At 51.4% G+C, this 26813-nt stretch overlaps 1 protein-coding gene and 1 long non-coding RNA gene across 4 annotated transcripts; one reads left to right on the top strand and one right to left on the bottom strand.

Moving 5' to 3' along the window:
* Nucleotides 1-237: 237 nt before the first annotated feature.
* ATG16L2 (autophagy related 16 like 2) lies at nucleotides 238-20900 on the bottom strand. 3 transcript variants are annotated; one of them, XR_003514681.1, is made up of 19 exons: nucleotides 20734-20900; nucleotides 18743-18842; nucleotides 18090-18180; nucleotides 12447-12520; nucleotides 11929-12180; nucleotides 11751-11816; nucleotides 11268-11381; nucleotides 10183-10245; nucleotides 9552-9660; nucleotides 9101-9206; nucleotides 8316-8386; nucleotides 7995-8066; nucleotides 7766-7886; nucleotides 7333-7438; nucleotides 6193-6342; nucleotides 5939-5986; nucleotides 5726-5827; nucleotides 4723-5423; nucleotides 238-4342 (listed from the first exon to the last, which is right to left on the bottom strand). XR_003514681.1 is itself a non-coding variant. In XM_027562980.1 (18 exons), exons 1-18 carry the CDS (start codon nucleotides 20849-20851, stop codon nucleotides 5336-5338), a joined length of 1851 nt encoding a protein of 616 aa, XP_027418781.1. In that variant the 5' UTR covers nucleotides 20852-20900; the 3' UTR covers nucleotides 238-5335. The 3 variants fall into 3 exon arrangements, 2 of the variants coding, with proteins under 2 accessions (XP_027418781.1, XP_027418782.1); XM_027562980.1 differs by having other exon boundaries at nucleotides 238-5423; XM_027562981.1 differs by lacking the exon at nucleotides 10183-10245 and having other exon boundaries at nucleotides 238-5423.
* A 271-nt stretch (nucleotides 20901-21171) lies between these two features.
* LOC113905533 lies at nucleotides 21172-25020 on the top strand. Its single transcript, XR_003514682.1, has 2 exons — nucleotides 21172-21946; nucleotides 22948-25020. It is a non-coding gene; the product is annotated as an uncharacterized LOC113905533 (long non-coding RNA).
* Nucleotides 25021-26813: the final 1793 nt, after the last annotated feature.

Consider the following 26813-nt stretch of genomic DNA (forward strand, 5'->3'; position numbering starts at 1 on the left):
TATAGCGGGGCCTCCTTCATCATAGGAACTAAACGTGAGGCAGCCAAACCAGAGTCACAGCACAGCACCTGAATCCCTTTCCTCTATAACCCGCCCCGCCCACCCCAGCCCACAGCCACAGGCAGGCAGAAGCGAGTGGGAGGATATCCTGCAGCCTCAGCCCTGCCACCGCTTGATGGATACCCTTTCCACTGGGCTGCCACACCCCCCAGCTTTAAAAGAAGCAGAATGAGATGATTTCCAAGGACTCATCCAACCTTTATGTTCCACATAAGTTCAGTTTCTAGATGCACAATGAGAACATCACACAAAAAAGTCACAGTATTTGAGAAGACTCTACTAAAACAGACCTCTTGGGATGGCCAGAAGTTGAAGATTCAAGCCACTGGACTCTCCACCAGGACAAAACAAACTCCTTCCTCTGGGTTGTAATCTCACTGTGCTGCACCCTTCACTCACTGCCCAGGGAACCCAGCCAAAGCTTTCTATAGTGAGGCAAGTTATTTCTTTGGCCTCTGAGTGGCTTTATGACACAATCTGGCTGAATCTTTGCATTTAATTGCTCATTATGAAGCTGTTTTTCACGACAAAAATACAACTAAGTTACAGAAATTTTGGTTTATAAGGAGAGAGTTGTAATTTGTCCCCAAATCCTACAACTTAACACAACCAGTGTAAGTTTCCTCTTAGACGCTGTTACCTACCGCTTGATCTGTCAAGAATTAATTCCAGAGGGCGTTTGATTCCTGAACCACTTTCCCCTGGTCCCACTGGCTGAAAACATAAATACAGTACTTCTGTCTCGTCTGTTTCAGAGAGCCCTGGTCTGGAAATAGTTTACTGGAATGTTATCCTGAAACAACAGAAAGGAACACCTCTTCCACACTGTGTGCTAAACAAATACACATGCTTCTTGTCACTCACTTGCTCCTGTGAACAGCAGGGGAGTGGTTAAGAGACCTGTATTCAAGTCCCTGGGCTTCCTCACTTAGCTGTAACCTTAGACTCATCCTTTCACCCTTCTGGGCCTTGCTTTTATCATCTGTAAAGTGGGAAGGAGAAGACAATACGAGTTTCATAAGAGCCAGGAGAATCGAGTAAGATAATGCAGAGATAAGCTGAAATATTATTGACTGGTGAAATGTGCATCTATAAAAAGAAAACAGCGTGTACCAGACATGGCATTTCACATATCACAGATGGGTCCACACCTCGTGCCACCAGGATTCCTCCAGAGCAGAACTAAGGTCCAAGACCACCTCTGCTCAATCACTGTCCAGTCAGCAACTTACTGCCCCAGGCCACGTTCTGGTCATGGAGACACAAATAGCTCAGTTCCCATTCCTGTCACCAGAGGGCTTATGTCTGGTGGGGGTGACTTGGCAACAGCAGTTTGAAGCCAAGGTGCCTCTCCCAGGACAGGGAGATGACCAGGGGCAGTAAGAGCCCAGGACAAGAACCTCTGTCGTGTCTCCCCCTCAAGCCTCAGGCTGGCAGAGGAGGCGGTACTCATGTCTGTACACCAACCTGGGGAAGAGCCAGGTCCCCCTGGTGAGGCCCAGAGCCATGCAGCAGGAAGGGTCTCGCAGGTGGGGAAAATCCACCCACTGTGATTTGCCCACGGTCTCAGGAAGACAACTGGGAGTGGAACCTAGAACCTGGCCTCCAGAAGATGGGTCAGCACCTCTGCAGAACCAGGTTCCAGTTTTGAGAAGAGTGAATCAGGAGCCTGGATTCTTATCCTGGTTCTGCTGGTTCCTCTCTGGACCTCAATCCGTATGGACAGCAAGGACAACAGTTTTGAAGGGTTTTTTTTTTTTTTTATATTTATTTATTTGGCTGCATCGGGTCTCAGTTGCGGCACTCAGGACCTCTGTAGCATCACGCGGGGTCTTTTGCTGTGGCTCAGACTCCTTTGTGTGGTTGACTCCAGAGCACACGGGCTCAGTAGTTGCGTCGTACGGGCTCAGTTGCTCTGCAGCATGTGGAATCTTAGTTCCCTGACCAAGGATCAAACCTGTGCCTCCTACCTTGCAAAGACGACTGGACCACCAGGGAAGTCCCAAAGGTGACAGTTTGGACTTTAGGGAACAAACTCAGGCCAGCAACCTCAGAGTAGGCTGAGTAGCGACTGAACACCTGAGTAGTGACTGGAGAACGGAAACCCAGAGCAGTCTTCTGTACAGGGTTCTGGCCCTGCCCAGGACCGCAAGGACTAGAGGTGCAGCCTGCCCAGCTGGCACCCCTCCGAGCTCTTCCCCTGCATGGCATTACCAACCCTTCTCCTCACACTTGCCTCATCCCCTGGAATGCCTAGGCCCATTTCTGACCCTCCAGACTTGCTCCTTCAGGAAGTATTCCTTCCAAGTAAATTAAGGTGTGCACGTGCTCCCTGAGGTGAGGCAAGCGTGTGCTGCCCCATGAAGAAAGGGAGGCTTGAGGGGAATGGAGGGCACTCTGCCAGGAGTTGAGTCAGGGCATTTCCTGATGACCGCTTCTGTGTCCTCTAAGCCGTCTCCACCGCAGTCCCGGGAGGTGCTTGCCCCAGATGGTGGAACTGGTAACAGCCTTCCAGGATCAAGTTCATGTCCCTCCTGTAGCCCTGCATGTCCCTCAGTTCAAAGGATACTAATCCTCCAGGCTCAGACATAGGCTCCCAGAGCCAGAATGAAGAAGAGAAGATGCAGGGAGGGATTTCAGTAATTTTGTTTTGTTTTTGTTTTTTTTTGACTGTGCTGGATCTTCGTTGCTACATGTAGGCTTGCTCTCGTTGCAGTGAGAGGGGGCTACTCTCTAGTTGCAGTGGACAGGTGTCTCCTTGCAGTGATTTCTCTTGTTGCGGAACACGGGCTCTAGGCAGGCAGGCTTCAGGAGTTTCAGCTTGCAGGCTCTGGAGAACAGGCTCAGTAGATGTGGCACGTGGGCTTAGTTGCCCTGCAGCATGTGGAGCAGTGATCGAACCTGTGACCCTTTCATTGGCTGGTGGATTCCTAACCACTGGACCACCAGGGAAGTCCAGGGAGCTAGAATCGCCCACCTGGTGGTGGAGGCCATGGGCACGCCGCTGGAGCATGGCAGGGAATGCCCTATAGCTCTGCTTAACTGGGAGCCCGATTCTCTGATATTTAATAGTTTAAAGACCACAGTCCAGCTGTGCCAGCTCTGGTGACCTCATATCTATCACTTACCCTCGCTGAGCCTTGATCTTCTCATCTGTAAGATAGCTACATCACAAGGTGGTTGGGAGAACAAGTAAGATACTGGATAGAAGGCACAGGGCCTGACAGCTCAGTAATGGCGGCTGCTGGAAGCATTGGTCTTTCCACCCCAGGAGGTGGGAGAATGGCTTCGGCAGACCTAGGCAGCTGCTGACTCCTGGTGGCCGCTAGAGACTTCGACTATCAGACTTGCTGAGTCCTCGAGTAAGAGAATTTAATCATTTAATAAACATCTCCTGAGGCTTTCTCTGTGCCTCTGAGGCCTGATCCCAGGAGAGTGCTTTGCTCCCATCCTGGCCTCCTTCAAGAGCTCCCTGACCGAGACAGAGGGAGGCAGACCCAAAGCAGGGAGGCACAGAGACGGAGGAGGCTCCTAGCCGGCCTGGCAGGTGAGGAAAGGCTCTCAGTGAGGGGATCCTAAAGGACAAATTTGAATTAGAGGCTGGGCAGGAAGAACATTCTGGGCAGAGAGAAAACCCTGTGTGAGACACACTGCAGAGCAGCAAGGAGGTGAAGATGCAGCTGAGGCCAGCAGGGCCACATCCTGCGGGTAAGGAGTTTCTCTGCAGGCAGTGGAGAACTTCAAAGGGCCGGATGTGTGACCAACATGCATCCTCAGAAAGTCACTCTGGCTGTGGCAAAAAGGGGTCTAGGTTGGAGAGATAGCAGGTCTAGGAGAAGGTGGCCTGCAGTGGCAGCAGGAATGGAGAGTTAGACACAACAGCCCCAGGACTTTGTGGCCAAGAAGATGTGGGGTGTGAGGGGAAGAGATGATGCCTAGGAGGCAGCTGGGTATGTCACCAGAGCCCAGGGTTGAGCTGGGATCAGCAGAGTGTAGATTTGGGTATGCGGTGTGCCAGGGACTTTACAAATACTAATACACTGAGTCCTTACAACAATCTTTGAGGTAGATATTACTGTTAGCCCCTTTTACAGAGGAGGAAACTAAGGCACAAAGACATGAAGGTAACTTGCTCAAAATCATTCAGCTACTAAATAATAGAGCGGAGATTCAAACCCAGACAGTCTAGCTGCAGAGTCCAGGCTCTTAGCTCTCTCCTGCCCATCCTGGAAATGGTTTTCCAAAACCCTGGGACTGGCAGCAGGACTCCCCAGGGAGGATTCTGTAAGGTAATAAACAGAGGAGGCCAAGAGTTGCAGAGTAAAGCCTTTGACTCTCAATTAGGCAGACCCCCAGAGGTCAGCCCCCATCACTCAGAGATAGGCATCCCCTTCGACACCCGGTGACCAGCAGTGGCTGTCCTTCTGACCCTCCTCCATGCCCTCGGTTGGGGAAGAAAGTGGGGTGCCCAGGTTCCACCCTACTACGTCTGCTCTAGAGGCTTGTCCTGTGGATTAAATCTGTTAAAGTAAGTGAAGGCCCTGGCCCAGCCCATGGCTGTCCTCCCTGACACACGCGGAAGGTATTCCCCACCCACTCCAGGGTCTGCCTCTGGGACACGAACATGGCCCTGTCTAAAGGCAGGCCTGGTGTTCAGAGTACCTGACGTCACTCTGGTTTTTTAGGCTTCTTTCCACAGGGCCCCCTCCAGGCTGTCTCTTGCTCGTCTCTCAGAACTCACATGGTCCCTCCTCAGCCTCAGTCTACCCTGGGCACCTGAAGAGAGGGCCCAAGAACCAGGACTATCTTGGAGCACAGGAGAAACGTCCACGGCTCCAAAACCACTGCCCTTTGCTGCCTCTGGGCCTTTCTTCCTGCTGTCTCCTGATCAGACCGCTCCGCCCCGGCTCTGTATGGAAGGGACTGGAACCAAGCCTGGGTCTCCATGTGCCTCCAGCCAGAGGCTTCTCCATTCCCTAAATGCTGAAGAGAAGCAAGCACATACCAGTTTAAATGCATTTTTCCCCCCACTTTTGCCAGGAAAGTGAAGAAATAGATAAAAAAACAAAATAATACTGTGATTCCCCCCACACACACACCAACCCACACCTTGTTTTTAAACCAACAGGCCAGGTCCTGCCAGGCCTTCTTACCCATTAAACACCCTGAGCCACCCCCACCCCGCTGCTAGCCCTGAAGTGTCTGGGGCAGTGGGGAACTTCTCCGGCTTCAGGCTTCGGACTAGAGCCTCAGCTCAGGCAAGGAAGTCGTGGCGCTAGTGCCAGAGCACAACCTTCCTGGCCTGGTCCACGCTCACCACGTGGTTCCCAGAGTAGCACCAGGCCACGGCGTTGACAGCAGCGCTGAGGAGAGGGAGAGACAGGATTCAGGAGCGTCGGGAGCTGGCCCTGCCCCTCCTCACTGGACCTGGGCTGTGTGAGGGCCTCTCTGCGCCCATCGCCTCACTGTAAAGTGGGCTCTAAGGGCTGTGGTGGGAGTGGACCCAGGCGCACATGGCAAGACTGAGCTGTGAAGGGCTCTGGGGGCAGGGATGGAAGGCATGGGACACGGGCCGGGGGCTCCAGAGCCCAAGCATGTCAGGACCTGGGATCCGCTTAGCAGGACTGGCCGTGGGGCTGGGGTGGTGGTCAGTGGCCATGCTCACCTGTGGGGTCCCCGAAGGCTACTCTCTAGTTTCCCAGTGTCCACGTTCCAGATGTAAAGGGCTCCATCCCAGGACCCTGCTAGGGCATAGCTTCTGTCTGGGCTTCAGGAGCCACAGCAGAGCAAGAGAGAAAAGACCAGAGGTAAGGTCATGGACATGCAGACACCCAGACAGACAGGACACACTCAGGCACGGGTGCTCTCATGGACACACCTGAACACGGCTTTGGTCCAGTCAGAACCGCACTTGAAACCATCAGCCCTGAGAATAGACAGGTCAGGATGGAGGGGGCTGCCACTTCCTGCCCTCAGCCCAAAACTTAACGAGCTTCCCCTCTGTCAAGGGCTTCGGCACCTCAGCAGGCCCTGGTCCAGAGGGGCCTCCACGGAGGGCCCCCACCAACAGGCCTTTCACAGGCCCAGCTGCCCCAGTCAAAGCCACAGGGCCGGTGGACACAAGGCAGGTACCTGAACACCTGGCGGATGTTGCTGACACGCAGGTCAATGACCTTGAGTGTGTCATCTCGGGAACAGCTGAGCAGATGCAGCTGGTCATGGCTGAGGCTCAGGGAGGTGACCCGGCCTTGCACAGGGATGACCTGGGTGCAGCGGGGCCCCCTGAGGAGCAGGAAAGGAGACGAGGGTGAGGAGCAATCACCTTGACAAGGCTGCTCCTGACAGACCAACAAAAGTCCAGAGCCAGCCCTCAGGCCCCAAGGCTGACAACTAATCTCCCACCACAGCCAGCGCCTTCCAGCAGGAACTTACTTGAAGCCAGAGCCCCTGAAACCCTTGAGCCACTAAAAGAAGTACTGGGGGGAAAGCAATGAAAGTCTGTCTTTAAATATGTGAAAGGTAGAGCAAAGGGTTTCAAAGGCAATCGCTACAGATGAGGAAGAAGCAGCCTGAGGCAGGGCTGGCTCTAGCTCTGGTTCTAGCCTTAGCTATTTTTATAAACCATTCAAGCCTGACGCTGGGCTCTTGGGTTCTTTTTGACTAAAAAGTGGTGACTGCGTGGGAACTGTGGTGTTGGAGAAGACTCTGGAGAGTCCCTTGGACTCCAAGGAGATCCAACCAGTCCATCCAAAGGAGTTCAGTCCTGGGTGTTCACTGGAAGGACTGATGCTGAAGCTGAAACTCCAATACTTTGGCCACCTCATGTGAAGAGCTGACTCATTTGAAAAGACCCTGATGCTGGGAAAGATTGAGGGCAGGAGGAGAAGGGGACGACAGAGGATGAGATGATTGGATGCCATCACCAATGCAATGGACATGGGTTTGGGTGAACTCTGGGAGTTGGTGATGGACAGGGAGGCCTGGCATGCTGCAGTTCATGGGGTCGCGAAGAGTTGGACACGACTGAGCGACTGAACTGAACTGAACATGGGACTCGGTTGGCAAGACCCAGCAGAGTATGGTGGTTGGATCAAGGGTCAATAAGGAGGCACAATTCTCCAGAGGCCACAAAGCCTTCAAGGGACCAAGCCTAGCACAGAGGCCACCAGAGCCTCACTTCCCCAAGGTACCCTCAGCTGCTCCATGGCAGAAAAAGGAAGAGAACACAGGAGCCCTGTCCCACCTCCCCTGCCCACAGCCTGCACCTATCACCTGCTGTCCCAGAACCGGATCTTCTGGTCATTGTGACCACTAATGATGATATGGTCCCCACACACCACGTCGTTACAGTAGGAAAGGACATTGATGGTCCTGGAACCTAAACCAAGGAGTAGAGAGAACCCTGGACTCAGAGAAGGATTATGAGCCAGCCCACTGGACGTGTGGAGATGCTGAAGCCCAGAAGCCCCAGAGGTACAGTGTCCTCCCAGAACTAGAACCCAGGCCCCTGTTTTCCAGCCCAAAGCCTGAGGTAACCAAGAAACCAGGAAAAGCGTCACCAATGGAGGACGCAAGAGGAGCCTTAGGAGGTTTCATCCCAAATGCCTGTAAGTCTTGGAGCCCCTCCCAGAGATCAGGTTGCAGCCCCCCATGGCCCGGCCTGCAAGGGTCCTGGTGAGGGGAGAAGGGGAGGGCTGGGCCTCACAGTAGGCTCGGCAGAGGTCCCACTCCTTCACTGTTCGGTCCCGGCTCCCGGTCACTGCCTGGTGCCTCGTCAGCTTGAATTTGGCAGCCGTCACCTTGTCTGTGTGTCCAGATAGTGTCTCCTGTGCATCCCAGGGAAGTGTCAAGGGCATGGCCAAGACCCTGTCAGCAACCCCTCCACCCGAGGCATGACCCCTGACCCCCAGGCTGCCTCCGCAGTCAGACCTCACCTTGGACTGTGCCTCCCCAACTTTCCAGAGCTGGGCGGCCTTATTGTAAGTAGCTGCCAGTAGCTGGGAGCCCTGGGGAGAAGGGACAGGAAAGAAGAGATCCTGGGCCTGGCCAGAAAGCTGGAGTCGGGCCGCCTCAGCGCTTCCCCTGGCCCAGGTCACCCAGGCAGGCAAAGGAGAATCAAGGCCCAGGAGAAGGATTTATCCAGGCACCCTCTCAGGACACATGGCTCTAGGATACCCATGATGTTCCCCCAGAGCCCCACCTGCCCGGTGTGGAGACTCGGGGAGGGGCATCCCATGCCACCCAGGTCCTCTCACCGAGGGGTCAAAGTCCACACTGGTGATGCTGCCGCCAGCTCCTTCAAGAGTCTGGTTGGCCTTCAGGTGCCCTGGGGGGACCAGGGGAAGGAACAAGCAAAATGAAGTCACTAATCTCATGAAACGGAGGAGCCTGTACTGTGAGTGGGAAGATGAATCTCTCCCAAGTTAGAGGACAGAATTGCTGGGTCTGTTCTTGGGGGTCGGGGGACTCTAGCTAGAGGCTGCACCTTCCTGATCTGCCAGCAGGGGGCTGCAGGTCACCTCACAGATGTCCGGAGAGGACTAGAGAGAAGGGACTGTCCCTAGGTCACACAGCAAGCCAGGCCAGGCAGCTGGGGACTTGCCTCCTCCAAGAAGCCTCTAGGAGCCAGCGTTCGCTCCCCAGTGCTCCCCCATCTTCAGAGCACAGAGCAGACAGCTAACACATGTCTCAGAACTGAGTTCTGAGAGCTCAGTGATGCTAGGTGGCCTGGTGGACCCAAGAGACCTGCTCAAGGGTCTATCCCCGTAGCATGTCCTGACATGGTATCCTCACCACCCCAACAGGGACCATCTGAGCTGAGCCCTGCCCACCGTGCAGGCCTCGACTCCAGGAGGTGAGAGGCTCTGCCCTTCTTAGGAGCACTGAGCCCAGAACTCTTGCCAAGGGGTCATCTGGCCACTACCCACAAGGATGACCGGGTGAGGAAACACAAAGAGACCCAACACCTTTCCCAAGGAGCAAGCTGAGAGTGAGGTCTGGAGAGAAAGGACTGAGCTTGCCTGAGGGCAGCGACCCTTACCTCCCACGACATTCCAGAGGAGGATGAGGCGGTCAGCCCCTCCGGTAGCCAGGAGGCTGCTGTTGGGGCCAAAACGAACAGCACTGACCTCGGAGAGGTGGGCATCCTGTGAGGAAAAAGGGAGGTCAGTGCTCCTGGTCCTCGCCACACACGCCTCTTTGTGCACACTCACAGCCAGCTCTCTGTCACCATCCTTGCACACATGAGGTCTCTCTCTGAACTCAAGTTTCAAACTTGGCCCCACGCCTCCTCCCATGTTCCCAGTACTCCCCTACCTGGCCTCCTGTCTCTCCCTCTCGTTATAAAATGCCAAAGGGCTCCCAGCACAAGCTGTAGGAGGAAAACTGCTCCCACTGAAGGGCCTATCCTTGCTTCCCCAGCCTCCTGAGACTGCTCCTGGGACCGGCACTCCCATATGGTACCCCATGCACTTGGCCCAGCTCCTCCTTACCAGCACATCATGAGCTTGGGTGGGAAGTCGGGTGGTCACATACACGGGGATGCTCTGGTATCGCTGCTCAGGGGCTCCCCCGATTGAGTGGCCTCTTCTCTTCTTGAAACTGGGGGAGGGGGTCAGGAGGGCATTCAGCAAGGCCTTCTGAGAAGGAGAAGGCCCTTCAAGCTCTCCTGAAGCAACAGCAACAGGAAGCAGACACAGAAGGCGGCAGAACATGGCCAGCGGCACTGAGACAAGTACAGAGGCAGGACGGGGTTGGTGGGCCCTGAGAAACCTCGGAGCACTGCTTGGTTGACACTGTGACCCTGAACGAAGCCCTGACATTTCTGAGCCTGTTTCCCAAATGAGTGGTAGTTCCTGTCTGACCTCACCTTGGAGCCCTTGGTCCCCTGTGAGGACCCTGGATGAAGGACAGAGCCCAGAAGACAGCCAGGCAGGGGCTAGGAATGAGGCCATGCACCCAGCTCCTGCCTCGGGCTCAGCAGAGACACACACACAGTGCTGGAAAGAGTATGGAAGGACAGACCAGGACTCATACACAGCCCAGGCCTGGGCTCCAGGAGTCTGACACAGGCATCCAAGGCGCCCAACACCTTCACACACACGGCGCTGCACACACACTTACTCCAGAAGCCCCTTCACTACATCCACACAGCGGGACATCGTCAGGGAGGTGGCAGAGGCTGACCTGGGGCAGAATTGAGAGAGATGTTTAAGGGACTGGCCGGTGGGTGTGTGGACCGCAGTCACTCATCCCTACACTCTTGAGCCAGAAGAAGAACTTACTCCTCCAATGCCAGGAGAGCACGGTGACCCAGGGCAGTCCCAGGAAGGTGGAGGAGGGCAGGGATTTGGAATGAAGTCTCCCAGTTTCACCATGATAGGTAAAAACTGCCTCACCACCCAGGTGCCCCCCAACAAAATTCATGGGAGGCTGAGCTGGGACCTGTGGGGTAGGATGGAGGTGCCCTCAACCTGAGATAGCACAAGGCTGGGGACAGGGGTGTGGGGAAACCTAGACCCCAGAAATACCCAGGAAAGCATGTGTCCTGAGATGACCCGGCCCACCAGGGCTGCCAAGGCTTTGAGGACCAGCATCTCATGCCCCTCCCCAGGGTTCCTTCACCACCCTGAGGCCTGGACACCAGCCACCTGCAAGAAAGGGCTAGAGGAGGGGGGCAGTTTCAATGCCAGGCAAATCAAGATAGATGGGGGAGATGGAGGGAGGGGCACCCAAGGACTGAAGCCTCAATCAGGTCCCACCCATGTGAGTTCACATCTACACATGCTTCACACGCATTCAGGTACGCTCACCTAAGTCTGTACACATACATGCTCTGATGTCCCCATGTGTGTACACGCATGCTTGTGACAGCTGAGCCTTGGGCCTTGCCCACAAGCTCCCTCCTGTCACCGTCTTTCACCAACCTGCCATCCCAACCCCAGAGCTCTGGTCTTAGGAAGGAGGAAAAAGGAGAGGACAAAGGTTGGAGTCCCTGGCGTGGCACTGACCCCAAGGGGCTCCAGGTACTGAAGTTTCAGCTGCCCTGGGGTCCAAGAGTACCCCAGTCTCTCCGCAAAGCCCTCTCAACCCAAAGGCTGGCCCAAGGTCCTTTAGGAAGACTGGAGGGGCCCAGCTCTGAGCTCGGGATAGTCCTCACCTTAGAAAGATTGGAGGGGGCCAGCTCAGAGTGCTGGGACAGTCCTCACCTGAAGGGCCGCTTCCATTTCTCACCAGCCTCACTCTCCAGGGACCCTGGCTTAGCAGCCACGACCAGAGTTTCTGCTTCCTCTCTGATCCCATCGCCTAGTGTGTCTGGGCTCCTGGGAGAGAGAATGAATCTTAGGACGACTAAGGGACCAGGCCAGCCGCTCCGTGCCCCTGCGCCCTACTCGGTGAAGACTGGCATCTCCAGAGACGAGGGTCAGTGCGGGAGCATGTGTGGTGGGCGCAGATGCTGGCTCCTATGACCACCTGTTTCCGCACGTGTCCTGGGCTCAGTCTCCCTGGGGGCTTCGGCACGGTGACTGTGCACACTTGTGGTCGGGTGCACAGATGGCCGCAGGCAGGTGGGGGCAGGGTAGAACAGCAGCGGCCCGGGGCTGGGGGCGGGGGGGTGGGGGTGGGAAGGGCACTGCAGAGCCCCCAGCGGAGGCTCGTCAGACAGGTCCCCGGCGCATCCCCGTTCTTACTCGCTTATGCTCACTGTCCGCTTGGCTGCCTTCTTCAGCTCCTGGGACACCCGCGCTTGCTTGGCCCTGGGATAGAAAAGCCTCCAGAGTCGGGTGGTTCACGTGTCGGGACAGGGGGGTCGGGCCCCTCCCTACCAGGACAGCTCGCCTCCCAGACTGACCCCCGGGGCGCTCTCACCTTTCCCTGCGCTCATTGCGTAGGTTGCGCTCGGCGGCGGCGCGCGCCTTGCGCTGCACCAGCCTCTCCAGCAGGTCGCGCGCCTCCTCCTCGAGCCTGCGCAGAGCCGCCTCCTGGTGCCCAACGCGCGCGCGCAGCGCCTCGTAAGCCGCGCGCTGCTCCTCATTCAGCGCGCGCCGCGCGTGCACCTGTCCGGCCTTCTTCGCGCGAACCTCCTCCAGCTGCTCCACGCGGGCCCTCAGAGCTGCCAGCCTAGAGGACCGGGATCATCTCCGTCACCACCCTGGGGGAACCGGTCTGAGAGCTGAGACAGACTTGCTCCTGGCCACGCGGCCAGCGCGGAGGCTAAGCCACGTCTCCCTCGAAGTCCTGCAGCTCCCGGCCTCTGCGACCAGCCACAGGCCTAGGGGGCGTTACGCTGTCGGGCCCTTCTGGAGACCCGCGGGGTGACCCCGCGCCCCCCACCCCGGCAGTGATGGCCTGGAGCCTCCCCGAGGTGCGCCCCGCCCGCGCCTCACCTGCTCTGCCGCTCCTCCAGCTGCGACTCCAAAGTGCCCAGGGTCGCGCTCTTCTCCACCACCTGGTAGGCCATCTGCAGCGGCGGAGGCGCGGGACAGGTAGGCATGGGCGCCTCTGGGCAGAGCCTCCGGCCCCTCTCCAGCGGGAGAGACTGGTAGGACGGGGTGTGCCTCTCTTCCCACCCGCCCCCTACCTCAGCAGAAAGCTGAGAAGCAGACAGCTAAGGCATGAAGCACAGGAATACACGGCTGTTTCAGGGATCAACGGAAGGGCCTTAGGCTCTGTAGCCTAACACCTGAGTTTCACTCCTTGCATCACCACTTTCTCTGTGACCCGCGGTAGTGATTTAACCGCTCTGAACCTGTCCAACGTGAATAGTAGTGCTTACCTCGTAGGGTAACACTGAATTACTATAAGGAATAGTATTTCAAATAATGGTGACTGGTTATGTAGCACTTAACATGTGCTGGGTCTTGTTCTGAGCACTCTACAGTACCAACTCTTTTATAATCTGGTAGTTACTGCCATTCTCCCCAGTTTACAGATGAGGACATTGACACTTCTCTAGTTAAGTGTCTTGCCCAAAGTCATACAGCTAAGTGGCAGAACTGATATCTGAACCCAGGCCACCTAACATGCTCCAAGTAAAGGGCTGCAAGTATTCAAGGGATGTGTGTTCTGTTCCCCACCTCTCCAAGCCTTGGCTTACCAAGCATAAGTCCCAGAGAGCAACAAGATGCTCTGAGCAGAGGCACGCAGGCTAAGAACAGGAATGGACTGTGGGAGCACAGGGCCCAGACTGAATACTGGAGCTGCCCCCCAGCCCCAGAGTCCGGGGAGGGTCATCTCATCTGTCCCCCGCCTTACTGAACCATCCATCCAAGAGCCAAGAGCTGGGGAAAGCACAGAGCTGAAGGGTCAGTCAGAGAGACAGATGCTTAGAGAAGCAGTGCCCAGCGCAGTGGCAAGAGGAACATGAAAGCACTGAAGCTGGGGGCTCTTGCTACTAACCCGTCCCTGAGCTCTTCCTCGCGTGGGCCTGGTGCTAGATGGACTGAGGAGCAAGGCTGGTGTCTGCCTGCACTGACTCCCTGTGTGTGGGCTGGGGTAGGGGCCTTGCACATTCAGGGTCTATAACTGGCCCAGGTTTTTTCTTTTTTAATATTTATTTAGATGTGCCAGGTCTTAGCTGCAGCACATGAGATCTCAGTTGCGGCATACAGGATCTAGTTCCCTGAACAAGAATCGAACCTGCACCCCCTGCATTAGGAGGCATGGAGTCTTAGCCACTGGACCACCAGGGAAGCCCCTGGCCCAGTTTATAACATTTATAATTCCTTCCACCATTAAACAATCTGACCCTCGCTTCTGTTTCCTCACCTATCATATACTTTCATTGATGTTTTGGGATTCAGTATTTTTTGATGCTTTTCAAAATCCAAATAATAGAGGTGGAAAACAGATTAGTGGTTAGGAGTTAGGCATTGTCTGAGGAGAGGGCTGAGTTGTGACTAAAACAGGGTGGTCATGAACTTGTGCTATATCTTGATGGGCACACAGATCTACACAGGTGGCAAAATGACAAAGAACTGTATACACGTCATCCTAACATCTACTCCCTGACTGTGTGTGCTACAGTCAGGCATAAGATGTGACCACTGGGAGGTACTGGGTAAATGGCTGCACAGGACCTCTCTGTGCTGTCTTTGCAACTTCCGGTGGATCTAAAATTATTTCAGTAAAAAGTTAAAATGATAACACATGTTTGTTGTGATATGTGAAACAGGACTAAGAATTAAAGAAAAAGTCTCTCCTTGTCCCTTGGCATATCCAATGGGAACTGACTGGTTTGTGGCTGAGGATGTCATGAGGAGGCAGTGCTGAGGACAAGGGGCGCCTGGAAGTATCCCAGACAAGGGGACCAGGAGCTCAGGACAAGAGAGGGGCAGGAAATGCAACCTGAGGCTGGAGAACCCAACTGGGGAGCCAGGCTAAGCTTTGGAGAATAGGCACCAAACTGATAATGGGGAGAGTGGCGAAAGGGGCTTTTACTTTTTTACTCTATGGACTTCTGTTCTCTTGAAATGTTCACAACAAGCATGTATTTGTGTATTACTTGTCTTTTTTAATAGAGATCATTGTTTATTATAAAAAATATATCACTCTGAGTACTGAATGGAGAAAGGACAGGGTGCCAAAAGAGGAGTTATCCAGAGAGTAATGAGAATAACTTGGACCAGGTCAGATGGGGTACAGGAAGTAGAAGTTGATGGATTTGGAGGCAGGATCCATGAGCTGGTGACTAGCTCAGGATGGATGGAAGGTTGCAATGGATGGAAGGGCAGTGGTGACCCTGGGTTTCCTGACTGATAACTACCAATGGAGGGGGGAATGATCTACCTCGTTTTCTTAAGTATCCTTTTAAAAAAAAAAAAACTATTTAGGTGTGTCTTTGTTGTGGCATGTGGGATCTAATTCCCTGACCAGGGATCAAACCCAGGCCCCTTGCATTGGGAGAGTGGAGTTTTAGCCACTGGACCACCAGGGAAGTCCCAATTGTTGACTGAACAATTGTTGTTCAGTCACTAAGTCATGTCCGACTCTTTGTGACCACATGAACTGCAGCACGCCAGGCTTCTCTGTCCTTCATTATCTCCCTGAGTTTGCTCAAACTCATGTCCACTGAGTCAGTGATGCCATCCAACCATCTCATCCTCTGTCACCCCCTTCTTCTCTTGCCCTCAATCTTTCCCAGTATCAGGGTCTTTCCCAGTGAGTTGGCTCTTTGCATCAGATGGCCAAAGTATCTACCTCATTTATCACCTGCTGCTGCTGCTGCTAAGTCGCTTTAGTCGTGTCCGACTCTGTGTGACCCCATGGACGGCAGCCCACCAGGCTCCCCTGTCCCTGGGATTCTCCAGGCAAGAATACTGGAGTGGGTTGCCATTGCCTTCTCCAATGCATGAAAGTGAAAAGTGAAAGTGAAGTCGTTCAGTTGTGTCCAACTCTTAGCGACCCCATGGACTGCAGCCTACCAGGCTCCTCCGTCCATGGGATTTTCCAGGCAAGAGTACTGGAGTGGGGTGCCATTGCCTTCTCCACATTTATCACCTAGTCTATAAATATTCATCAGCATGGACTGTGGAGACAGGCCCCAGAGATATAATGGACAAAGCAAAGATAGCTCAATCCTTGGGGTGCTCACAGCCCAGAAAGGAGCTCAGATGTTTGAGAATCACCTCTCAAATGTGGCTGCAACTACAGTAGGGGCTCTGAGGGAGGGGCTCTCCCTGGGTTCATAGTCCCAGCTGGACATTAGTTGAGCAAGTGACCTGGCAATCCTTCAAGCTAGGCTTCAGCAGTATGTGAACCAAGAACTTCCACATCTATAAGCTCAGTTTAGAAAAGACGGAGGAACCAGAGATCAAATTGCCAACATTCACTGGATCATAGAGAAAGCAAGGAAATTCCATAAAGACATCTATCTCTGCTTCATTGACTACCCTAAAGCCTTTGATTGCATGGATCACAACAAACTGTGGAAAATTCTTAAAGAGATGGGAATACCAGACCACCTTACCTGCCTCCTGAGAAAACCTGTATGTGGGTCAAGAAGCAACAGTTAGAACCAGATATGGAATAATGGACTGGTTACAAATTGGGAAACAGGTATGTGAAGACTGTATATTGTCACCCTGCTTACTTAACTTTTATGCAGAGTACATCATGTGAAATGCCAGGCTCGATGAAGCACAAGATGGAATCGTAAATTGCCAGGAGAAATATCAACAACTTGAGATATGCAGATGATACCTCCCTAAAGGCAGAAAGTGAAGAGGAACTAAAGAGCTTCTTGATGAAGGTGAAAGAGGAAAGTGAAAAGGCTGGCTTAAAACTCAACATTCAAAAAATGAAGATCATGGCATCTGGTCCCATCACTTCATGGGGAAACAATGGAAACAATGACAGATTTTATTTTCTTGGGCTCCAAAATCACTGCAGATGGTGACTGCAGCCATGAAATTAAAAGATGCTTGCTTGCTGGAAGGAAAGCTATGACAAACCTAGACAGTGTATTAAAAAGCAGACATCTGTTGATGTATGGCAGAAACTAACACAAAATGTAAAGCAATTATCCATCAATTAAAAATAAATACTTTTTTTAAGTAAAAAAAAAAATGCAGAGACATCACTTTGCCAATGAAAGTCCATATAGGCAAAGCTATGGTTTTTCTAGTAGTCATGTATGGATGTAAAATTTGGACCATAAAGAAGGCTGGGCACCAAAGAATTGATGCTTTTGAATTGTAGTGTTGGAGAAGACTCTTGAGAGTCCCTTGGACTGAAAGGAGATCAAACCAGTTGATCCAAAGGAAAAAAAAAAAAACCCTAAATATTCATTGGAAGGACTGATGCTGAAGCTGACACTCCAATACTTCGGTCACCTGATGCAAAGAGCTGACTCATTGGAAAAGTCCCTGATGCTGGGAAAGACTGAGGGCAGGAGAAGAGGATGACAGAAGATGAGATAGTTGGATGGTATCAATAACTCAATGGACTTGAGTTTGAGCAAAAGCTGGGAGATAGCAAAGGACAGGGAAGCCTAGTGTGCTGCAGTCCATGGGGTTGCAAAGAGTTGGACACAGCTTAGTGACTGAACAACAACATCTAGGTAGGTATTTAATGGCTCCTCAGCCTCCTCCAGTGGACTAGAAGGTTCATGGGGCCAGGTCTTGTTTACTGCTGCACTGACTGTGCCTTGAATATAGTACTTGTCAATAAATATTTGTTGACAGAATAAATGGAGATCAAAGAAAGCAGATTCGTGTAGGAGGGAGTTCAGATCCTGGCTCTACCTCTCAAAGCCTCTGCTTCCTCTGAAACCATAAAGTAGAGGATTAGCTGAAGTAACACTTAACCCAGTATCATCAATGTGGTGTTGACCATATTATTACAGGGGCGACGATGAGTCTGGTTTTAGATATGAAGTCCAAAAAGCAGCTGAGAAAGAGTCTGGAGCTCCTAAGAGAAACCTGAGCTAGAGATGGATCTGGGAGTTAGCAAACACAGAAAGTCCACGGGAGTCAGTGAACCCACCCAAGTTCTAAAGAACACCCACATCTACAGGGAGGGGGATAAAGATGAGGGAAAGTAGCTTCCCAAAAAGGAAGTTCAGAAGCAACAAAAGCCAAGAGACATCATGGCAGCAGGAGAGGTGGGGTGGGGGGGGGCGGTGGTCAGTGTCAGGTAGAGGTAGCACACCCCGCCATGGAGGTGGACCACCTTATTTTCAGTCTGCAAATGTGTATTGAGCGTCAGCTGGTGCTGGGCCCCAGGGTTTGCAGGGCAAGTGATGAGCAGAGCAGGCTGAACCATCCAAGGGGAACAGAGGCTGCCTGTTTCCTGCACACCTCACACTCCTCCCCGAGCTCTCACCTCACTTCCTCCAGCTGCTGCTGGAGCCCACTTCATCCTAGGCTGCCAGGGCCAAGCTCAAGAGCACTCTGAGCCCTGTCTGGTCTCAAGGCATTGGACTTGGGGAATCTCCCTCACTTGCTGGCTCCCTTGGACCACATCTCCCAGCCTCAAAGTTCTGGATCCTGGGCCCACCCCATTCTCTCTCAGACCCCTGCCCCGCCTACCTCTCCACACACCAGCCGGAGCCCCTCCACCTCCTCTTGCCACTTCACCCTCAGAGCTGCTGGTGATAGGCCTTGGTGTGACTCCTTCTCCCTGCAAACCAATCAGAGCGGTGTTCGTTTTCCCACCGTTCATCCAGAGGATGCGTGTGAAAAGTCTGAAGCCAGAGCTATGCATTTTCTCCTGAGGAAGGTGGGAGCCCAAAAGTCAGCAGATGAAAGATCAAATCTCCAGGAACTGGAGCTGCCCATGACTCCTCTGCTCTGGGCTTGCCCCAGAGTTCCCCTGCCAGGACCCCTCTCAAGAAGCATCTCCCAACTCTGAGCCCCAGCCCATCCCTGGTTCTCATTTTCACTCCTTCTTTGAAATAGGTGGCATCATGTACTTTCTGTAGGCATCAGGTGAGAAGCAGGCAAACAGAAAGACAGATGTGCAGAGGGGCTGAGGGGGAGGGGTGGGATAAAGGCAGAGAGATGAACTGAGAAGGACATTCTAAGCAGCTGGCCTGGGGGAAGGCTCAAGAGCCTGCCTCCCCCTCCCCTGGGTAGCAGCCAAGGGCCAATGAGGTGCCAGGGAGAGAATGAACCCAGCAGAGGTGGTGGGGGCAGGGCCGGGGCACAGGAAGCCCATTGTGACCACAGACACAAACACTCACCAGGGACCCTGGTGGACAGAGGGAGTGACATCGTCTGGCTCTGGCTGCAGCTCCTCTGAGAATCGGGCCAGCAGCTCAGCTTTCTCCAGGAGGCGGTTATCTAGGGGTGCAAAAGGGTGAGCCTGGAGCAAAGATGGACACTTTCCAGCAGACCCCAGGCAGACAAGCTACCTCTCTGGCTGGGAGGGCTGCAGGAGTCCAGTGATGCAGAAGGGGGAGCCACTGGCAGGCTGGGCTCTGCCTTGCCTGCAGGGGATGAGTGTAGCTCCATCAGGACCTCCAGCCCTTGCACAGCCTCCTAAGAGCATAACCCCCAGACCCTCCCAGGAGAAGACCTGCTCTCCCAGGGACAGAGAAGGACACCCATTAGGGGAAAGGAGATAGCTGGCCAACGCCTGCTGAGGGTCTCAAGGGAAGGAAGGGGCCAGGGATTGATTCAACCTCCCCCAAGACAGGGCCTGGCCCTAGAGTGATGAAACAAACTAAGCTCCACTAGCCTGTGGCCTTTGGCAAGATACTTCCCTTCCAGGAGCTCTAACTTTCTGTAGCAGTACTAAAAAACAGTCCTGACTTCCCCTGGGTTGTTGTAAGCTTCCCCTCAGGCCAGAACAGAAAGTTCTTGAGTTTGGTAGTTTCTGTTACAGACCCTGGAATACAGCCCCTCCACCCCATCCCTGGTCATTTCCTCTTTTCTCATCAGTTTCAGGGTGGGGTAGAGGTGAGGCCCAGGCCTGACTCCTCAGCCCCTTTCCCTCTCCCTGTTCCCTACTGGTCACCTAGGTCAATCACCTAGGTTGCTGGATCACCTAAGTTGCCGGCCTTGTTCTCACACAAAACCCCACCCCAAGCCCCAGGGCACTGTTCTGGCCCCCCTAGCAAATCTAAAGAGGATGCCATTTTGCCCACTTTATGAGTGAGAAATCTGAGGTTTAGGGTTAAGATTTGTCCAAGACCACAAAGAAGACTGGACCTGCAATGTCTCTGAGTTCAGCCCTCCAGGATCACTCCACTCCCACAGATTTGCAGCTCCCAGTGGGTCGGTGGGGGTGACTCCTCTCTCATATTGGAGGGTTCCATTGTCCATTAGAGCAGTGGAGAAGTGAGGCTGCCTACAGGTAGAGGGCTGGCCTCACATCCCCAGAGAGGATCAACAGCTTGGAAGGTTGCAAAGAAGTGTCCCAGGACAAGAGCAATAAGTTCAGTTGTGAGGCTGGGGGAGATGGTTAAGCAGCAGCCAAGATTAGGACCAGTGTTGGAGCTGGAGGGACTGTGGTTAGACTTTGAACCTCAGACATACAATCTCAGATAACCAGAGGTGCACACACAGATGCACACTTGCTCATCCTGGCTTGAACTGCCACACCCCTTCCTGACCAGCTCCCCAGAAACAGTTCTCAGAATCTGACTTCCCCAGGCTCAGCCACCTCCCTCTGCAGCCTGGAGCCCCTACTTCCCCCTCAGGCTGGGGTTGGTTGGGCACCGAGATGCTCCAAAAACCTGAACGAGGATCACCTGTCTGTGGCGAAACCTCGGACTCTGAGCTCCCTCTCTAGAGATTCAGAGTTTAGAAGTAGCTGTTCTGGCCAGTCCCGAGATCTTTCACTATGCTTATAGGGACCAAATGGGCTGATAGGTCCTGGGGACTTCCCAGGAAGGGGAAGGCTAAGAGACCCTAAAAATCCAACACTCGCTTATGAACCCGTGCATAGGAAGCCCAGCCCATCCCAGGCCCTGAGGGGCGAGAAAGAGGGGGAGAACCAGGAGGGAGCTCGGTCCAGGAGAGGGGGGTTCGCCGCAGAGCCTGGATCGGAAAAGGTAGGAACGCTGGCTAGTCGGAGATGGGGCGTAACAGATAGAGGGGCCAGAAGGCCCCAGGCTTCGGAGGCGACCAGGCATCGGTGCACTTGAGTCACAACCGGAAGAGCCAGCCAAACCCTCTCCCCGGGCCGGAGCCCCATCCCCTCGACGGTCCCCGGGCGCAGTGCACTCACAGGCCGGCACCAGCTCCAGGAATAGGGCCTTTTGCGTTCGATCCCGCTGTCGAAGCTGCCGCACGATGTGGCGCTTCCAGCGGGCGGCGGGGGCGCCGAGGACGCCGGGCCCCTCCATGGCCGCCCTCTCCGGCCAGCACCGCGCGCGGTTCTAGTCTAGGGAGGCGCGGCCGAGCAGGGGCGGGGCCCCGAGGGGACTCCGTGACGTCAGGGGGCGGGCCGCGGCGGGGAATCCCCGGATTGTACCAAGTGCGGTCCTGGGGGGAGAACGGAACGAAACCGGCAGGGAACCGCCGACGGGGTCTAGACCACCAGGAGTCCACAAAAAGTCTCACCTCTCTGGGGGCTCCTATGGCAGTCGGAGCTGTGAGCGAGGACCGAGATCGGAGCCTCTGAGACGGCTTCCCTCTCCTGTTGGCGCGCTCCGCAGGCGGGGCTTCTGGGGGGGCGGGGCCTATTTCCTTAACCCCACCGCTCCCGGACCGAAGTCAACAATAACAGACACTCTGGACCAGGCAGTACACTAAACTGGGGACCTGGAGATCCCCTCACACCCGGACCCTCCTCTCGAGGCGCTCAAGATCTGTGAGGGGAGGCGACACAGACAAGGCAGACAGTGTGAAATAGCGAGATACGAAAGTACGGAAGAGGAAGGGACTGAGGGACGAGGCCCTGCTTTGCGGAGGTGATGGCACTGATCTGGATCATGAGGAATGAAATAGGAATTCGCCGAGAGAAACGGATACCAGGCAGCGAGCGAGAAGAACAAACGCAGAGCTTTGTGGATATAAAAACTTCCAGTAGATTCTGGCCTGAAAGGACTGGAGGCAGAACTGCCCTTGTCCGAAGCAAGGTTTTAGGCTCCAGTTAATCGCAGAAAATTTACGACCTTGAGAGTAAAGGAATGCAGCTGATTTCATCGAGCAAACCCCTGGCCCAGAGGGAAAAAAAAAGGCTTTCCTGAGACTGCACGAGAGGGGATGGCTGAGCCGGCCAGCAGTATCCTGACTCGGGGCTGCACCTATCACTCCATGTGGGCGGCTCTGGAAGAGCGGCGGCATTTCTTGCTGGTACACTCACTTGAGTCCTCAGCTTGCAGGAACTGTGATAAAACTGTCTCCAGAGAGACCCCAGTCCAGAGCTCTGCAAACAGGCTGCTGTGAAGTATGAAAGGAGTGATTCAGTGGAGCCCTGCAGGTCGTAGAGGTGACAGGTCTGTTGAAATGCAAATGGGAATGGGTGGCAGGTCTTGGAAAGCTGTAACTGCTGGAGACCCCCGCAGGAGCGTGAATGCTGCTGTGCTTTGAAACCACAATGAATTGCGCTCAGTCCTCCTGTGCCATTGTCTTTGACCCTCATTTCCTTTGAACATGCCATGCGTGTTGTGTGCAACACCTTTCCCTCTAGTGGGCCTGACTCCTACTCATAAGTCACCTCTTCCAGGAAAGCTTTGTTGAGCCTGCACTTCAGTTAAGCCTTCCCTAAACTCGGCCGCAGCCCAAGCCTAGCCTTGTCCCTTGAAGGAATGGGTGGTGGGTGTTAACATTAACTAGAAGGTGTGCCCAGGAGAAGGAAATGGTACCCATGGAGGCTCAGGGCCAATTGGCAACAATTAAATTCCCTCTTAGAAGTGAGTGACTTGCAGGTGCCTGGGGACGCCATCAAAGGAACTGAGGCTATTGTATATTGAAGGGCATATTGTCAAGGCTCTGCCTTACTGTGAGGCAGAGAGGTATTATTTCTCTCAGTTGGAGAGTCATATTGTGGTCAGGATTTCCGAATCTAGGAAATTTAAAATAATTTTGTCATGTTTGAATAGTATAGGATAAAGAAGTATCTGATTTTGACTAAAAATATTTTTATCTTTAGAATATGAAAAGTTGTACTATAAAGTTCACTTAAATTTTTAGATGATATTCATAATATATAGACAAATTATTTATGCTTCACATTTAACATGCTGCTTAATATATCTTTGATTATGTTAGAAAGCCATGATGTGATGACCAATAAATATAAAAAGTGGTTATATCATGATTTAGAGACCTAATGTACTTTAGAGTGCAGTTTGAAACTTGCTCCTGGATTAGGCATCTCCCAGCAGCCAGTGATTATTAAAACCTAAATCAGTTCCTGTTACTCTACTTAAAACCCTCCTAAAGCTTTTCCTGCATATTCAACTCAAATCCCTAAATCCTTTCTGTTGCTTTCAAGGCCCTGCTTAGTCTGGCTCCTGCCCACATCTCTGACTTTACCTCTTCTACTGTTGGATGAAACCTTATTCACAACACTGAAATAACTGCTAAGACTTCCCCGGTGGATCAGTGGTAAAGAATCTGCCTGCCAATGCAGAAGACAGGGATTCTATCCCTGGTCCGGGAAGATCCCACAAACTGAGGGGCAACTCGGCCTGTGCACCATAACTACAGCCTGTACTCTAGAGCCTGGGAGCCGCAACTACTGAAGCCCTAGAGCTTGTGCTTGGCAACAAGAGAAGCCACTGCAATTAGAGTAGTCCCCACTCACTGCAAGTAGAGAAAAACCTGCGCAGCAACAAAAACTCAGTAGAGCCAAAAATAAATCAATTTTTCTAAAAAAAGAAAAATAAATCACAGGCAAACTCCCACTGTGGAACCTTTGCCCTGGCTGTCCCCTGTTTCTGGTGCTCTTCTTCCTAAACTTTTATGGGCTGACTCTTGCCTACAAGTCAGATTTCAGAAGACCCAATCTGAATGAAATAGCTTCTATCCTAATCAGTGTCTGGGGATCATCCAGTTGTTCCTTTCAGAGCATTTATCACTCTCAGAAAGGATCATGTTTCTGTGTTGTTTGTTTTGTTGTTTATGACCTATCTCTCCTACCAGGCTGGAAGCTTCAGGAAAGCCAGGACCAGTTCAGCCTTGATCCCAGCTCTGTCTTCAAGCACCTAGAACAGGGCCTGGCGTCAACTGACTAGGTGATCAGTAAATATTTACCCCTGTTGCTCTCATTAAAAACATGCAGAAACAATTCTCATGACCCAGTGCACAGAAGTTTGGAATTCAAAATTGTAAATATTTTTAATTGAAAAATAACATGTACATAGTCAAAAATTCAAATAGTATAAGAGAGAGTCTCTTTGCTTCACATGTTTCTATTGGCTAGCATAGGACAGACTGTTCAGTGGTCTCTTGGTTTGGTGTGTGTATGTGTGTTCAGCCTGCCAGGCTCCTCTGTCTATGGGATTTCCCAGGCAAGAATGCTGGAGTGGGTTGCCATTTCCTCCTCCAGGTCTCTTGATTATTTTTTACTTAATACAACTGTTTCTTAAGAGCTCTCGCGATTCTGAGTGTTGGCTGAGCTCTGGTGATTCTTGCTTTGAGTCTCTTACATAGTTGTAGTCACAACCACTGGGGTCATATGAAGACTCAGCGGGGCTGGTTGCTGATAATGGCTCACTTATTTAACCAGCAGGAGATGCTGGCTATTGACTGGAAGGTGAATCCTAGCCGAAAACCTAAAATGAAAGCCCTGCATGTGGCCCCTCACACAGCTCAGGTTTCTCCAAACACGGTGGCTAGGCTCTGAAAGGATACATCCCAAAACAAACATTCCAGCAGACAGCAAGAATGCTGCTAGTCTATTAAGGTTCGAGACTGGACACTAGCACAGCCTTACTTCCTCTGTGTTTTGTTGGCCAGAGCAGTCCTAGTCGAGCCCAGATTCCGGGACAAAGACCCCAGCTTTCAGAATAAGCCTTCAGATCTCAGTGGCTTAAAACAAACATTTGTCTCCCTCATATTCCAGTGCCGGGTAGACCATGTTGGTGTACTATTCTCCTTCAGCAGTGACTCAGATCCAAGCTGCTTCCACCAGCATCTCCATCATCACAAAGTACTTTGATCCCAACTGTTCAGATGGGAAAAAGGTTGTGGTGGGGGGAGAAGGGGGTGGACATTCACACTGATAATTAATTGCCTTAGACCTGAAGTGACACACTCTTTGCCCACATCCTCACTGGTGAGATCACATCTCCTAGGAAGGTTAGGAAACACAGTGTTCCCCTGCTCCCTGGAAGAGAAAAATGGGCGTGAACACATCATTTTATGGATGTGTTCCCAGTCTCCTTCTCTAGAAGCATCACCATTAACAATTAACACCATTAACAATTTAGTGTGTACCCATCCTTTCAGAAATATTTATATATGTGAAAGTGGAAGTAAAAGTCACTCAGCCGTGTCTGATTCTTTGTGACCTCATGGTATATACAAGAATATAAAAACACAAATGTAGCATTTGCACACTGTTCTACATGTTGCTTCTTTATGTAACAATATATTTTCGCTATATCTTAAAGAACTTCTCATATCAGACTACATAGATCTACTTCATTCCTTTTTTTTTCACTTGAAGAAGACCACCAAATTTATTTTGTACACATTGATTTATAATATGGTATTAACCTTTTTTTATTTGCCCAGAATTTTATTTTCTCTTTTTTAAAATTGAAATATAATTGCTTTACAATGTTATGTTGGTTTCTGCCATACAACATGAATCACCCATAAATATACATATGCCCCCTCCCTCCTGAACCTCCCTCCCACCCCCATCCCTTCCCACCCCTCTAGGCTGTCACTGAGCACCGAGTTGAGCTTCTTGTGTTACACAGCAACCTCCCATAGGTCATTCCTTTTAAAGCTGCAAAATAGGGTATTCCCTGGCAGGCAGTGCTTAGGTCTCTGCACTTTCACTGTTGAGGGCCCCGGGTTCAATCCCTTGTCGGAGAACAAAGATCCCACAAGCCAGGGGGCATGGTCAAAAATAAATAAAATAAAGCTTCAAAGTATTTCATTGTTTAGATGTATTACATATATAAATCAATATCATAATGATAAATATTTAGATTATTTCTGATTATTTGCTTTTACGGTGCTACACTGAACAACCTTGTATATAGATCTCTGCTTAACTCTGTTAGCAAACCTGTAGGAAGGTTTCTATAAGTAATATACAGAAAATATATTCAGAAGTTATTATGCATCCCAGTAATGTCCAGTTAGAAAATGTAGTAAAAATAAAGTCATTCATGACAGCAACAAAAACAAATATATTTAGAAGTATAACAAGAAAAAATGTACTAGCTGAAAATGAACAACATAAATTAATTCGATCATATCAATTATATATTTAATGTATCTTAATGGAATCAATTAAATTAACTGAAGAACATACAAGAATATCTAAATGAAAGAAAAAATATAAATGTTTGGAGTTGGAAAGACTAAAAATAAAAATGTAATTTACACAAATTATGAAGTCAATATATTCCTATTATATTCCAATAGGATTTCATTGTTATGGAATTTGACAAGTTGTTTCTAAAACTCATCTCAAAAAGAATACCACAAAAATATTTTTAAGACTGAGGAAAGACTAATATAATGAAAATTGTGTGCTGCTTGTTCAAAAATAGGCAAGATAATAATAGAATAGAGAACAAAAATAGATCCTCCCATGTAGGAATTTAATATAAGATGAAGGTAGCATTTCAAATATATAGAAAAAAGAAATCTTTTCAATAATTTATGTAAGGACAATTAGTTATCCAGTTAGCAAAAGTATATAGTTATAATTAATTTTTTTCTTCACACCATATGCAAAAGTAAATTCCAGATGGATTATATTACATTATGACTTATAAAATGATAAAGATATCAGAAACAAGTAGAATAATTTATTGATAACCTTGGGATAGGGAAGACCTTCCTAAACAACATGCATAACACAAAAGTCATAAGGGAAAAGATAGATAATTTAACCATATCAAAATAAAAAATTTCTGGACAATAAAACACATCATGCCCTATCAAAATTACCAGTCTTTCATGCAGAAATGGAAATGCCAATCCTAAAATTCATATGGAATTACAAGGGATCCTGAATAGCCAAAATAATCTTGAAAAAGGATATATTTGAAGGACTTTACCCTTCAAGATATACTACAAAGCTACAACAGTAAAAAAAAAGCGGGGGAGGGTTTGTAATGGCATCAAGATAGACACAAGGACCATTAGAATAAAATTGAGATCCAGGAGTAA

Source organism: Bos indicus x Bos taurus, chromosome 15 (genome assembly GCF_003369695.1).
Source record: "Bos indicus x Bos taurus breed Angus x Brahman F1 hybrid chromosome 15, Bos_hybrid_MaternalHap_v2.0, whole genome shotgun sequence".
Lineage (NCBI taxonomy): Eukaryota > Metazoa > Chordata > Mammalia > Artiodactyla > Bovidae > Bos > Bos indicus x Bos taurus.